This window comes from Esox lucius, chromosome 17 (genome assembly GCF_011004845.1).
Source record: "Esox lucius isolate fEsoLuc1 chromosome 17, fEsoLuc1.pri, whole genome shotgun sequence".
Taxonomy (NCBI): Eukaryota; Metazoa; Chordata; class Actinopteri; order Esociformes; family Esocidae; genus Esox; species Esox lucius.
The window spans coordinates 39,088,858-39,104,395 of NC_047585.1; the positions used below are offsets into that span (position 1 = coordinate 39,088,858).

At 47.0% G+C, this 15,538-nt stretch overlaps 1 protein-coding gene across 2 annotated transcripts in view; it reads right to left on the reverse strand.

Annotated features, from left to right (window-relative positions):
- Positions 1-15,538, reverse strand: part of LOC105016750 (plexin-A1) — a 193,126-nt gene that overhangs the window by 136,393 nt on the left and 41,195 nt on the right. For both annotated transcript variants that reach the window (XM_010880781.5, XM_010880780.5), the window contains exon 3: positions 883-1,065. In XM_010880781.5, the coding sequence (XP_010879083.2) occupies positions 883-1,065 (183 nt within the window). The remainder of the gene's footprint in view (positions 1-882; positions 1,066-15,538) is intronic.

Sequence of the window (15,538 nt, forward strand, 5' to 3'; positions counted from 1 at the left end):
AGCAAACAATTCCCCCACAATTCCCTCGAAAATCACCCCACAATCACCAGACAGGCACCCTGCAAGCACCCAACCAAAAAATAACTACAGCAGCAGAAATAATCCCCCTGGGTCTTACACTAAATATTCTGGTAGCTAACACCCAGACAACATTTAGCTTTCACCCTAAGGGTCAGTGTACATTGTTCATTAAGTCATTTTAAAACGCTAGTTTTATATCAAGTATAAATCCATTTGACACTTCAGGGTTTGAGGCTAGATGCATAAACCTATATGACCACAGTCAATTGAAATTCACCACCTGTAGAATGAGGAGCCATTAAAAAAATGCATGGGGATTACAGCAATGAGAACGGACGCAGTATATCACAGTCAGCTTTTATGAAAAAACCATACTTGCTACTTCACATTTCTCAGAAGCATAGTCATGAAAAATCATATGACATTAATAAACCACAACGGAACAACTTCCTCTTTCAAATGATAATCATGACAAAATGTGAAAATGCCAAGTCCAACAAAGCAAAGTGTAATGCAGTAGATGATGTGGTTTATTAATGTACAAAAGAACACAGTCTAATCCAGTAGGATAGAGATGTGCAACAGAACACAGCCTAATCCAGCAGGCTAGAGATGTGCAACAGAACACAGCCTAATCCAGCAGGCTAGAGAGGTGCAACAGAACACAGCCTAATCCAGCAGGCTAGAGAGGTGCAACAGAACACAGCCTAATCCAGCAGGTAAGAGATGTGCAACAGCAGCACAAACCACAAAAAGCATATAAATACAAAATGGCTGACATCCCACTGAAACAACCCTGACCAACAGCATTTCCTTTTCCTTCAGCAGAAACAAACAAAAACAAGATACATTAGTTCTTACCTTCTTCATCCTGCCATTGCGCGTGCCGGCAAAGGCCACTGTATTACCGCGGTAATCGTAAGCGGCAACGGAGGTCATGCCGTCGTCTTTGTCGATGAAGAGCGGTATTCCTTCTATGGTGCTGGTCCCACCCAGTGGCTGATTAAAGTCCTGACCACAGAAGTTGTCATCAATCTGGAGAGGCTGAGGCAGAGGAGAAACAGTGGTGAGTTGAGGCGAAAATCAACTGTTCTTTTTTACAATGCAGTACAGTAGAGTACAGTACCATGCAGTAGAATGCAGTACCATGCAGTAGAGTACAGTACCATGCAGTAGAGTACAGTACAGTACCACACAGTACAGTACCATATAGTACAGTACCATAGAGTACAATAGAGTAGTATAGTACCATACAGTACAGTTGAGTACAGTACCATGCAGTACAGTACCGTACAGTACCATACAGTAGAGTACCATACAGTAGAGTACCACACAGTAGAGTACCACAGAGTACAACAGAGTAAAGTAGAGTACAGTACCATACAGTACAGTACCGTACAGTACAGTACTATTCAGTACAGTACAATAGAGTACAGTACCATACAGTACAGTTGTGTACAGTACAGTACCGTACAGTACAATAGAGTACAGTACAATAGAGTACAGTAGAGTACAGTACAGTACCGTACAGTACAATAGAGTACAGTACAATAGAGTACAGTACAATAGAGTACAGTACCATAGAGTACAATAGAGTACAGTAGAGTACAGTACCATGCAGTACAGTACCATACAGTACAATAGAGTACAGTACCATGCAGTACAGTACCATACAGTACAATAGAGTACAGTACCATGCAGTACAGTACCATACAGTACAATAAAGTACAGTAGAGTACAGTACCATGCAGTACAGTAGGGTACAGAACAGAACATAATAAGGACTTTGAGACAACTGCTGCCGTGAAAAGGTCTTCATAAAATAAATTCGATATTTTTAGATTGATAACATGTTAATCACGTAACATATAATATTCTAATCTTGTGGTTCAAACCCTGACAGCTAACTGCCTGAAACCCATTGTGTATGAGACAGAGTAACACAGAAACTGACATGGTCTAACATCTGTAGTTTGTGTTATACTGCCAATGTATTCACAGCTAAGGACTATACCCAGGCACTCCGCGTTGTGTCAGGCATAGTAAAGGCTCTCAGCACTGGTATGACGGGCATACCACAACACATATTCCCCTTAGCAGAACCGTATCAGAACAGAACGACATCAAAGTATGCGTTACATGAAACAACAAGAACAGCAAAATATTGCATGAATAATACTCTGTTCCTGTCTGTGCGTGCGTTTTTTTCATGACAAAGGCTTTCAATGAAGACCTTTCTGTTTTTCCCCAAAGTCAGATGAACTCCAGAATGACATCATGGCCCTGTGTGTTGTTCAGAGGAAGTTGCTATCTAGCACAACTGCTTACAACTTGACAATCTAGCAGTTCCTTTTCAGTATTTAGGCTAAGCTAGCATTCTTTTTCTACAAGATAAACAACATAAAAGGCATTAATGCCAAACTCGCATATAAAATGAGCCTTTGTGTGTGTGAGTGCGTGTGTGTGTGTGTGTGTGTGTGTGTGTGTCAGTCACCTAACAGGTTTCTAGAAGAAAACCCTGTGTGTGCCAGTTTGTGTAAATACACACAGTAAGTCTCAAAATAACGGTGTAATCTAAAGTCTGATCGCCATATCATCTGATTGGTCGGCAGCAGTGAACACAGAACTCTCCCGCACCTCCCCTTCTCCCCCGCACCTCCCATTCTCCCCCGCACCTCCCCGTGTCTCTCCTGCACCTACCCCTATGTTTCAACACTCCCTGCATGCCCCCCCTCCCTCCTTCCACGCCCCCTCCTTACCCCCCCACCCTCCACGCCCCCCACCCCCCTTCTCTAAACACCCCCCTGGTCCAACACCCCCTCTCATTCTACCTTGCCAATCTCTCCATCACCACTCCCTCCCTCTCCTGCTCCTGACCTCTCACTTTCTTACTTCCTCTCTTTAACTTCCAAGGACACTACACATCAATATCCCCCCCGCCCCATCTTCCCTCCCCTGCCTACCTCTCTATCCACTTCTTTCACTGTTTTTTTTGTGTTCTTTCTTCCTCTCATAATCTATCCAAGAGGGTCTCTACCTCACAGCGGGAAGAAAGGAAGTGAATGGAGAAAGAGAGAGAGGAAGTAAGCAGGCTGGGTATCAATGCAGTTAACAAAGCCCCCTCGTTCGCCCCAAGGCCTGGTGGAGAGCAAGGGATTGTCAGTCACTGAAAGAGAAAACTGAGAGCTGCTTTTAGGGAAAGCGGGAACCCTCTGTACAGCGGGCAACTGGAGAAGGGGTTGGGAGCGTTGTAAAGCGTCGGTGTGTGTACCCACATGTCCAGTTTGTCAACAGAGGCATTACCTGAAACAACAGGCTTTTCATTCACTAATTGCCTTGGCCAGTCTCCCACACACAGAATCACACACACGTACCCACAAACACGCATGCACCCCCCCCCCCACACACACACACACACACAAAGACACACAGACACCTCACATACCCCCACAGATGCACCCCACACACAAACGCGCGCAAACTGACATTGAGCAGTGCCTCTCCAGCTGCTTCGCCCTTCATTTATGTAGGCAGGTTTGCACTGATAACCGAGGCTGCTCAGACGTAACATGAGGGACCGACACTGAAAACCTTGTCAGAACAGGCCTGCTTCACACAGCGGTCAAATGATCAACTCACTTCCAAAACAGGCCCCTCAATCTGGCCTTCCCCCAGAACACCAAGGCCTGATGTTTGTGGATGTGAGTGTGCGCACACAACCCAGTCCATGGCCCCTTATCCCAATCCCTTTTCACAGAAATAACAAAGAATAGTCAGGCGCGTCATGACAGAAGTGCAAGCTAGCCTCCATCAATCAGAGTTGAAGTCAGGAACAGGAAGCAACCCTGAGCGAAGGCCATCTAAGTGTTAATTCATCATCCGGGTGGATTTGAAATGCTTAAAAAGCTACAGTGGTAGTTCAGTCATAGAAAAAGCTACACGTTGGTTTCCGATCTCTGTACATGGACAGGGTATGATCGCGAGCCATCATGTGATTTGGTGAACCTACCAACGGTTTTCAAATAATTTAGAGGGGGCACATTGTTTCCAATCATTTACATTTTCTTAGAGACAATCAGCAGCTTCCATCACGGCCACTAAATAAAAAGCTGAGGTACAGGGCTGTTGGTGCCAGACTCTAGCAATGGAGCCACTCTCATGAAGAGCTGTGGATAAGAGGTGTGCACCCATATCAACACTCTCGATAGGAAATGTTTGTGGCAGCTGAACAAAGCTTATGTGGCATTTAGAGGTTATTGTGTAGTAGTCAATGGGTACATTTTGTTAATACAGGAGTCCAAACATGTATGGAAGCCCTGCAGATTGTCACTAGGTGTAGGTGACTAATGACATGGTGGAAATAGAATGTCGCATCAAGCATGTTGAGATTCATCCAGGGATTGTCATGAATTATGGATTGACATTCAGGCTATTGATGTAAAAAAAATATATATATTCTAGCCTACTACCCAACCTATGCAAATGCAAAAAACGAAAAGCATTTCGTATAGTCTGTATCTCAAAGCCATATCAAATATCTTGTTTAAAATAGTTGTTATCTGGCTCAAATTGTACAGTTAAGAAATAAAAAGCATATATATGCAAAATGATTATAATCTCATATCTTTGACTGCAATGAAAGGATGTTCTCTCTGCAATTGGGTTTAAAAATGTTATACAATCACAACGCACATTTTCTCCCGGAGCACATTTTTCTCTTCAGGAAAGCAGAATGAGAGTGGGGCTTGCTAGACATAGCCACAGGGACCAACAAGCACAAGTACAGGGACAGGCATCAGGATATAATGAGGAGGAAAAACAAATCTACAACGCGACCAAATAAAAATGGAACACTTCAAAAAAAAAAAATTGTAAGATGTGTTCCCTTAAACATTCTTTAACGGAAGACTTGTTACAGAATCCTGTCAGGAAGGTCTAGTGACAGAATCCAGTCAGGAAGGTCTAGTGACAGAATCCAGTCAGGAAGGTCTAGTGACAGAATCCAGTCAGGAAGGTCTAGTGACAGAATCCAGTCAGGAAGGTCTAGTGACAGAATCCAGTCAGGAAGGTCTAGTGACAGAATCCAGTCAGGAAGGTCTAGTGACAGAATCCAGTCAGGAAGGTCTAGTGACAGAATCCAGTCAGGAAGGTCTAGTGACAGAATCCAGTCAGGAAGGTCTAGTGACAGAATCCAGTCAGGAAGGTCTAGTGACAGAATCCAGTCAGGAAGGTCTAGTGACAGAATCCAGTCAGGAAGGTCTAGTGACAGAATCCAGTCAGGAAGGTCTAGTGACAGAATCCAGTCAGGAAGGTCTAGTGACAGAATCCAGTCAGGAAGGTCTAGTGACAGAATCCAGTCAGGAAGGTCTAGTGACAGAATCCAGTCAGGAAGGTCTAGTGACAGAATCCAGTCAGGAAGGTCTAGTGACAGAATCCAGTCAGGAAGGTCTAGTGACAGAATCCAGTCAGGAAGGTCTAGTGACAGAATCCAGTCAGGAAGGTCTAGTGACAGAATCCAGTCAGGAAGGTCTAGTGACAGAATCCAGTCAGGAAGGTCTAGTGACAGAATCCAGTCAGGAAGGTCTAGTGACAGAATCCAGTCAGGAAGGTCTAGTGACAGAATCCAGTCAGGAAGGTCTAGTGACAGAATCCAGTCAGGAAGGTCTAGTGACAGAATCCAGTCAGGAAGGTCTAGTGACAGAATCCAGTCAGGAAGGTCTAGTGACAGAATCCAGTCAGGAAGGTCTAGTGACAGAATCCAGTCAGGAAGGTCTAGTGACAGAATCCAGTCAGGAAGGTCTAGTGACAGAATCCAGTCAGGAAGGTCTAGTGACAGAATCCAGTCAGGAAGGTCTAGTGACAGAATCCAGTCAGGAAGGTCTAGTGACAGAATCCTGTCAGGAAGGTCTAGTGACAGAATCCTGTCAGGAAGGTCTAGTGACAGAATCCTGTCAGGAAGGTCTAGTGACAGAATCCTGTCAGGAAGGTCTAGTGACAGAATCCTGTCAGGAAGGTCTAGTGACAGAATCCTGTCAGGAAGGTCTAGTGACAGAATCCTGTCAGGAAGGTCTAGTGACAGAATCCTGTCAGGAAGGTCTAGTGACAGAATCCTGTCAGGAAGGTCTAGTGACAGAATCCTGTCAGGAAGGTCTAGTGACAGAATCCTGTCAGGAAGGTCTAGTGACAGAATCCTGTCAGGAAGGTCTAGTGACAGAATCCTGTCAGGAAGGTCTAGTGACAGAATCCTGTCAGGAAGGTCTAGTGACAGAATCCTGTCAGGAAGGTCTAGTGACAGAATCCTGTCAGGAAGGTCTAGTGACAGAATCCTGTCAGGAAGGTCTAGTGACAGAATCCTGTCAGGAAGGTCTAGTGACAGAATCCTGTCAGGAAGGTCTAGTGACAGAATCCTGTCAGGAAGGTCTAGTGACAGAATCCTGTCAGGAAGGTCTAGTGACAGAATCCTGTCAGGAAGGTCTAGTGACAGAATCCTGTCAGGAAGGTCTAGTGACAGAATCCTGTCAGGAAGGTCTAGTGACAGAATCCAGTCAGGAAGGTCTAGTGACAGAATCCTGTCAGGAAGGTCTAGTGACAGAATCCAGTCAGGAAGGTCTAGTGACAGAATCCTGTTAGGAAGGTCTAGTGACAGAATCCTGTTAGGAAGGTCTAGTGACAGAATCCTGTCAGGAAGGTCTAGTGACAGAATCCTGTTAGGAATGTCTAGTTACAGAATCCTGTCAGGAATGTCTAGTTACAGAATCCTGTCAGGAAGGTCTAGTGACAGAATCCAGTCAGGAAGGTCTAGTTACAGAATCCTGTTAGGAATGTCTAGTTACAGAATCCTGTCAGGAATGTCTAGTTACAGAATCCTGTCAGGAAGGTCTAGTGACAGAATCCAGTCAGGAAGGTCTAGTTACAGAATCCTGTCAGGAAGGTCTAGTGACAGAATCCAGTCAGGAAGGTCTAGTTACAGAATCCTGTCAGGAATGTCTAGTGACAGAATCCTGTGAGCACATGGTCACTGGCTGGCGTTCGGTACACACACCGCACAGAAGTTCAACCTTTATGAAAACCCTCCATTCCAGAGTTTCTTTTTTGGCCAAAACCCATGGGAGCTGTAAGCGGGTTGAGAAGGAGATAGATTGGACTCTTCACAACACCACCCCCAAGTGAAACACTGTCTTGCATCGTGCAGAAAACATGACTGTCAATACACAGAATCTCACACCTGCACCACCCCAGAGGAACACATTGATTCACATATCATTTAATGACTCTATATAAACATCATTTGCACAACATATGGCTGCAAGCAAACAGTCGTTAAGGAAAATCATCATGTCTCTCGAAAATAGAGATTATGATCAACTAGCTCACATAAGAGAGATCTATTCATGAATGAATATGCATACACAGACATGCATGCACGCACACACACACACACACAAACCTGTGCATATTCATTCACACACACACACACACAATCTAGTCTAATATAAAAAAAAAAGTGAGATTAGTTCATGTAGAAATACAATTAAACCTGTAGCAGTACAAGTACGGGTCTGAGCGTTTCTCAACAGCGGCTCTGAACACGTCAACGTGCCCGAATACGCTCACATTGAACGCGGCACAGAAGTCAAGTAAACATGTTATAAATAAATGGACAGCGACCAGTTCAGCAACAACACACTGTACATGGGACAGCCTTGTGGGTGAGTGTGTGTGTGTGTGTTTGTGTGTAGGTGAGAGGCGGTGTGCGATCCTGAAGAGTGTGTGGGATGGCGCACTTGAGAGCGTTCACGGCCAAGCCGGAGTGTGCGTTTTGTGAACGAGCGCGCAAAAGGGCTCTGAAGTGCAGATTAGAGTGCAGGGCAGATAGTTGGTTTAACAACCAGATGGCCTGAAGGAAGACGTTTTATTTTCAGACTCTCCATCCTGGATGTGCTTTTCCGGATCCATCAGTGTTTGCTTGACGGTAGCACCGTCTGACGTGATCTTCAAACGCGGCACTGCAGGGCAGGCAACGGGTCGTCGATAGCACTGGACCGACCTCGCCACACGGCGAGGGGCCAGTCGATGGAGAGCGGTGCAGCAATCGTGCCGGGCGATGACCCAGCCTGAGGGTATGTTCTCAATATTGAGCATCTCCATACGTTTCAAAGGGCAGGGAGAACAGGGAGAAGCCACATTCACACAGCAGCAGGAGTTTTAAAAAGGGCGGTTATGGATTCATTGCCATGGCGACGGTATGGGGGGGGGCAATCCAGGTCCCCCTTAAAAGTGCACACAGCAGTGATCCCATAGAGTTCATTTTACCGCGGCGTCGCACCATGTCAGTAACAAGCGATCAATAATCAGAAAGTTTTGTTCGACAAATGACAAATAATTTGTCAGGGCACAACATCTTCCTTCAGGGTAATTAGCTTGTTGTGGTACTTTCTGCATTCGATTTGAGAAACACAGATCGCACTGTCATAGTAATCAGTGCCCACCAAAAAAGTTGTTCTCCTCATGAGCTCCCGGCTCTAAACCACTCGGTGTGTGAAACAAATTGTTTCAGTATACGCTTCTATAGAAGGAAGGAGATGGAGTTCACCAGAGGAACGCACATTGAAGGTACCACTCATTTGTGTGACTGACTCTGTTATTGAGCTACATTTTCAGTTAAAACAAATCATTCTCACCTTATTTAGATGTAACAATCAATATTGCTGCCACAATTGGACAGGGATAATCAGGTGGTGGGGACAGGAGGACAGGGACAATCAGGTGGGGACAGGGACAATCAGGTGGGGGGACAGGGACAATCAGGTGGGGGGGGGGGGGGGCAGGGACAATCAGGCGGGGACGGGGACATTTAGGTGGGGGGGGGGGCAATCAGGTGGGGGGGGGGCAGGGACAATCAGGTGGGGGGGGGCAGGGACAATCAGGTGGGGGGGGGGGGGGCAGGGACAATCAGGTGGGGGGGAGGAGAGTGGCAGCAGGAATCATCGGTCAGCCACGAACAGGTAGCCCAGCTAGGGCCATATGTTGAGGCTAGGCACCGTAGAGAGGACAGTCTCCCCTAAAAACCTGAGGTCGGCACGCCAACAAGTCAAGGATCCAGATGTACGTAGAATTGGTACCTCAGATGTACCTCAGGTTCACAGCAAATTAAAAATGTTCCAATCAGGTTTATTTCACAAAGTTCTTTTTCCATCAAAACAGTCACACAAGCGCTTATATAGACAACCAGCCCGAATGCCAGAGATTTTAAGCTCAGTGGGAAAAACTCCCTAGAAGGTAAAAGCACAGGATGAAACCAACCTGGACGAGCAGACAGCCTGTCGCCCGCTGGCTGTACCAGGAGATACCAAGAGGACACGGGCAGTAGTGCCACGAAGTTTATCCAGATGTTTAGATGTTCAAATAACCAAGAGGTGAAAAACAGCAGGATGGAGCATGGGCTGGGTGGAGCATGGGCTGGGTGGAGCATGGGCTGGGTGGAGCATGGGCTGGGTCCAGCGAATGAAGGTGACGACGTGATCTTCCACTGGCCTTTCAAAGCCCCTCATGAGGAACAGAATGAGGGCTTCTGGGTAACTAGTTTTAAAGCTTGGACGCTTGTTTGCTGCTTGAACAATGGTGGACGTCTTAAAGCATGTCGTGAAAACCGATCGGGACAGGGAGAGATTGACGATGACCAGAAACCTTCCCCAGGTGATCTGTAAATACTCTTCATCCAGAGAATCAGCCTCAGAGAGGTTAACACCAGAGGCTCCGTGTCGTCTTCCTCTCACCAGAGGCTCTGCGTCGTCTTCCTCTCACCAGAGGCTCTGCGTCGTCTTCCTCGTAATGTGTTATGTGTATTTTGTTTCTCTGGGACTGAGGTGTCCATGACAAGACTGATTTCCCCTTTATAATCCTCACACGGGAGTGCATGTGAAACGCACTCACACAGGCAGACAAACACACACAGAGAATAAGAGAGAGCGAGACACAGCTACACACACACACACACACAGAGACACACACACACACACAGAGACACACACACATAGACACACACACATAGACACACACACATAGACACACACACACACAGAGACACACACACACGGAGACACACACACACACAGAGACACACACACACACAGAGACACACACACACACAGAGAGACACACACACACAGAGACACACACACACAGAGACACACACACACAGAGACACACAGAGACACACACACACAGAGACACACACACACAGAGACACACACACACAGAGACACACAGAGACACACACACACAGAGACACACAGAGACACACACACACACAGACACACACAGAGACACACACAGACACACACAGAGACACACACAGAGACACACACAGACACACACAGAGACACACACAGACACACACACTGACACACACAGAGACACACACTGACACACACAGAGACACACGCACACACACAGAGACACACGCACACACACAGAGACACACGCACACACACAGAGACACGCACACACACAGAGACACGCACACAGACACACACACTCACACAGAGACACATACACACACACAGAGACACACAAACACACAGAGACACACACAGAGAGCCCCTAAGATTCCCCAAACTGTGACTGACAGCTGTTGTCTGAAGGCACTGACCCCAGGTGAGCTGGTGAAGGACAGAATGAAGAGTGGAATGTGATGAAGAGGAGCGGGTAGCTAGGACCAACCCTGTTAATAGTGGAATGTGACGAAGAGGAGCGGGTAGCTAGGACCAACCCCGCTAAGCCTGGACTCTGCTGACAATGGCTTCAGGGCAAGTATGTAATGCATCTGTTCACATGGGTGCGTGTCAGCCTATTACCTGGTGCTCTTATCTTTTCATTAGCGGCATCCTTATTAAGTAAGCATCCATTGGCCTCGTCTTGGCCTCACCACACACACACCCACACACATTAATAATGGATTCATTTAATATGCCTTCATGCATTTATACATGTATGAGTTTGCTGCACACATTCGTCTGACTCTGTTTGTGGTTAAGCCTACACACACACACACACACACACACCCTTCTACATACATCGACACAAGCCTTCATCTCACAGCCCTCATACTCCCACCTCAGTACAATGGTTGTCTATTGGCAATGAGAAAGTGTTTTCACGAGCAACGTCAAACAGAATAAAGAAAACACAAAGAAACTAGGGAAATAAACATTAAGAAATTCTAGGTTAAAACTGGGCGACACACAACATCATCGAACTGATAAATACAGAGCTGTAAAAACGCGCAAATAGTTCCTGTATGAATGACATGGCAAAACCAATCACATTACCAATAAGGTTTGTGTTTACAATGGTGCTCCAATGGCCACAGTTACCTCAGGGCAACGGGGAACAAATTGCGCTGCCGTGATTGGACAATGCAGTACCTGGCCTTACATATAGAGGAGATTACACATGTATGATGTGATTTCTTGGGTCTGTGTGATCGGTGTGACCCCCCCCCCCCCGCAGAAACGACTCATGACCAACGGCAGCAGAAAGAGACACTGTCACAGTCTCCTAAAGACAAATAATCCAGACGGATAAACCTGAGTGTCTGTGTGGGCCATCAGGCCTGAGATCCATCGCAGTCGGTCACTTGCGGCTGACCCGTCTACAAACCCCTGCATGGTATACACAACTACTCATTCTGGGTCAAGGACTGAAACATGTCCAGTCTGGAATGGCCACTGACACAACAGACAGGGTACAGAGCTACACTGATACAACAGACAGGGTACAGAGCTACACTGACACAACAGACAGGGTACAGAGCTAAACTGACACAACAGACGGTGTACAGAGCTAAACTGACACAACAGACGGTGTACAGAGCTACACTGACACAACAGACGGTGTACAGAGCTACACTGACACAACAGACGGTGTACAGAGCTACACTGACAACAGACAGGGTACAGAGCTACACTGACACAACAGACAGGGTACAGAGCTACACTGACACAACAGACAGGGTACAGAGCTACACTGACAACAGACAGGGTACAGAGCTACACTGACAACAGACAGGGTACAGAGCTACACTGACAACAGACAGGGTACAGAGCTACACTGACACAACAGACAGGGTACAGCGCTACACTGACACAACAGACAGGGTACAGCGCTACACTGACACAACAGACAGGGTACAGAGCTACACTGACTCACTGTGAGTGCCACTTCTGATGAGGACGTCCACCCTAATGAATTCCAGACAAAAAGACAGACAAGACAGGTAGAAAGACAGGCAGGGAGGGAGACACCCTAGAATGACCCCAACACGCACCCTAGAATGACCCCAACACGCACCCTAGAATGACCCCAACACGCACCAAGCCATAAAATGCATTCGAACAACATTTTTTACTGGGGTGTTTCTTAGGAGGAATCCATTATATGTCATGGCAAAGGCAGAAAGCATCTCTACTACAGTGATTCACAACATTTCAGTTATCAGCTCTTCCAAATGTGTCAAAACACTTTCACATGTGTCTCTGACTAGGCCTAAGTGATAATAAAAGTCATTATAGTTCTCACACACACACACACACACACACACACACACACCTCCCCCAGGGTATAAGAATGGGAAACAAGCCAGTGCACACTAAGTCCATTTCACTACAGTCTATGGGAGACAACAGATACAGCTGTAAATGCTCCGCCACGGTGAACGCCATGAGCAAGGCCTCTATCAGTGACACACACACACACACACACACACACACACACACACACACACACACATACAGGAATGCATGCAGACATAAATATATACAGTACAGTACACACAAAACACATGCATACAAACAAACGAAACACGTTTTTACATCTGTCTTTCACTCGGTCTCTCTCCTTGTGTGTGTCTCTCCCTCTCTCCCCGTGTGTCTCTCCCTCTCTCCCCGTGTGTCTCTCCCTCTCTCCCCGTGTGTGTCTCTCCCTCTCTCCCCGTGTGTGTCTCTCCCTCTCTCCCCGTGTGTGTCTCTCCCTCTCTCCCCGTGTGTGTCTCTCCCTCTCTCCCCGTGTGTGTCTCTCCCTCTCTCCCCGTGTGTGTCTCTCCCTCTCTCCCCGTGTGTGTCTCTCCCTCTCTCTCACCGTGTGTGTCTCTCCCTCTCTCTCACCGTGTGTGTCTCTCCCTCTCTCTCACCGTGTGTGTCTCTCCCTCTCTCTCACCGTGTGTGTCTCTCCCTCTCTCTCACCGTGTGTGTCTCTCCCTCTCTCTCACCGTGTGTGTCTCTCCCTCTCTCTCACCGTGTGTCTCTCTCCCTCTCTCTCACCGTGTGTCTCTCCCTCTCTCCCCGTGTGTGTCTCTCCCTCTCTCTCACCGTGTGTGTCTCTCCCTCTCTCTCACCGTGTGTGTCTCTCCCTCTCTCTCACCGTGTGTGTCTCTCCCTCTCTCTCACCGTGTGTCTCTCCCTCTCTCTCACCGTGTGTGTCTCTCCCTCTCTCCCCGTGTGTGTCTCTCCCTCTCTCCCCGTGTGTGTCTCTCCCTCTCTCCCCGTGTGTCTCTCCCTCTCTCCCCGTGTGTCTCTCCCTCTCTCCCCGTGTGTCTCTCCCTCTCTCCCTGTGTGTCTCTCCCTCTCTCCCCGTGTGTCTCTCCCTCTCTCTCTCACCGTGTGTGTCTCTCCCTCTCTCTCTCACCGTGTGTGTCTCTCCCTCTCTCTCTCACCGTGTGTGTCTCTCCCTCTCTCCCCGTGTGTCTCTCCCTCTCTCCCCGTGTGTCTCCCTCAGTCAATTTTCAATTGAATTTGAGGGTTTTATTGCCATGGGAAACATTTGTTTACATTCCTAAAGCAATATATCTGTGTCTTGTACTGTCTCTCAGGCTCTGTCTCACACACAGATCAATAAATAATTACATTGAAAATTACAATAATTAGTCTGGGATTGGGGTTGGAGATTTGTGAGCGAAACCTAATCTAGACACAGGGAGAGAGGCAGATGAAAAGAGTGAGATAGGAGAGGGAAGGGGTTTGGTAGGAGACAGACAGGGAAGGAGTGAGGTGGGAGGCAGACAGGGAAGGAGTGAGGTGGGAGGCAGACAGGGAAGGAGTGAGGTAGGAAGGAGTGAGGTGGGAGACAGACAGGGAAGGAGTGAGGTAGTGAGGCTTACAATGTATCAGCATCAAACTACACCCTCTTAATGATTGAGGATCACACACACAGTCAGGCAGACAGACAGACAGACATACATACACACACAGTCAGGCAGACAGACAGACAGACATACATACACACACAGTCAGGCAGGCAGACAGACAGACAGACATACACACACAGTCAGGCAGACAGACGGACAGACATACACAGTCAGGCAGGCAGACAGACAGACATACACAGACAGACAGACAGACATACACAGTCAGGCAGGCAGACAGACAGACATACACAGTCAGGCAGGCAGACAGATAGACATACACAGACAGACAGACATACACAGTCAGACAGACAGACACAGACAGTCAGGCAGACAGACAGACATACACAGACAGTCAGGCGGACAGACAGACATACACACACAGTCAGGCAGACAGACATACATACACAGACAGTCAGGCAGACAGACAGACATACACAGACAGTCAGGCAGACAGACAGACACACACAGACAGTCAGGCAGGCAGACATACACAGACAGTCAGGCAGGCAGACATACATGGCCTGGCTGCCACTCTAACCCACTATATAAGGGATAATACTGGTATGTGTATTTGGATAATATCCCATAATTTGAGTCCGGTAATTATCAGCGAGGCTTCAGCCTATTTCTACACTCTATTAGCTAAGATCCATCCGGTGGTCGTCTATACAGTCGTGCCAATTAATCATGTTTAATTACTTCTGTGCCTTTACTGTCACATCATTCTGATCAAGGGGAGAGGAACAGCCCTGTGTTTTACAATTATTCTAATTACCGCTCAGACTCGTTAGAGTGAATGGATCTAATTAGGTTATTAGTTGAACTTGCTTAAATTGACCTTTGAAACTCAGAAAATAGTCTTGGTATTATACAAGACCTAGGGTTCAAATGCTGTTTGAAATCTTTTAAACACATTTTTAACGTTTGTCTAATGTAGCCTGAAGTGCCAGATGGGAGAGGTTTACATTTTTGGGGATTCTTACATTGAACCAGACACACTAAATCAGGCACAGCTAAATCATTAACAAAAATATAACTCTAAATCAGATTTATGCAGAGCTATGCAACTCATTTTTAGACTCAGTGAAACATTTGCATCTTGCACAATTGCCGTTAATTAAATACTGCTACAGCATGAGAACTTACTGCAGTTGGGCAATGAACTGTATTCCAGCTGTCATTAGCGGACACCGTTTGCCCTATCACAGCACAGACTAGTGTAGAGGCCCTTCTAGCCAGCACCCGGAGCAGCCACCTATTCCCTATGGAGTGCAGCGGTTGTAACCAGGGCTCTGTAGTGCGCTGCATAGGGAACTGGGTGAAATGTGGAACCGG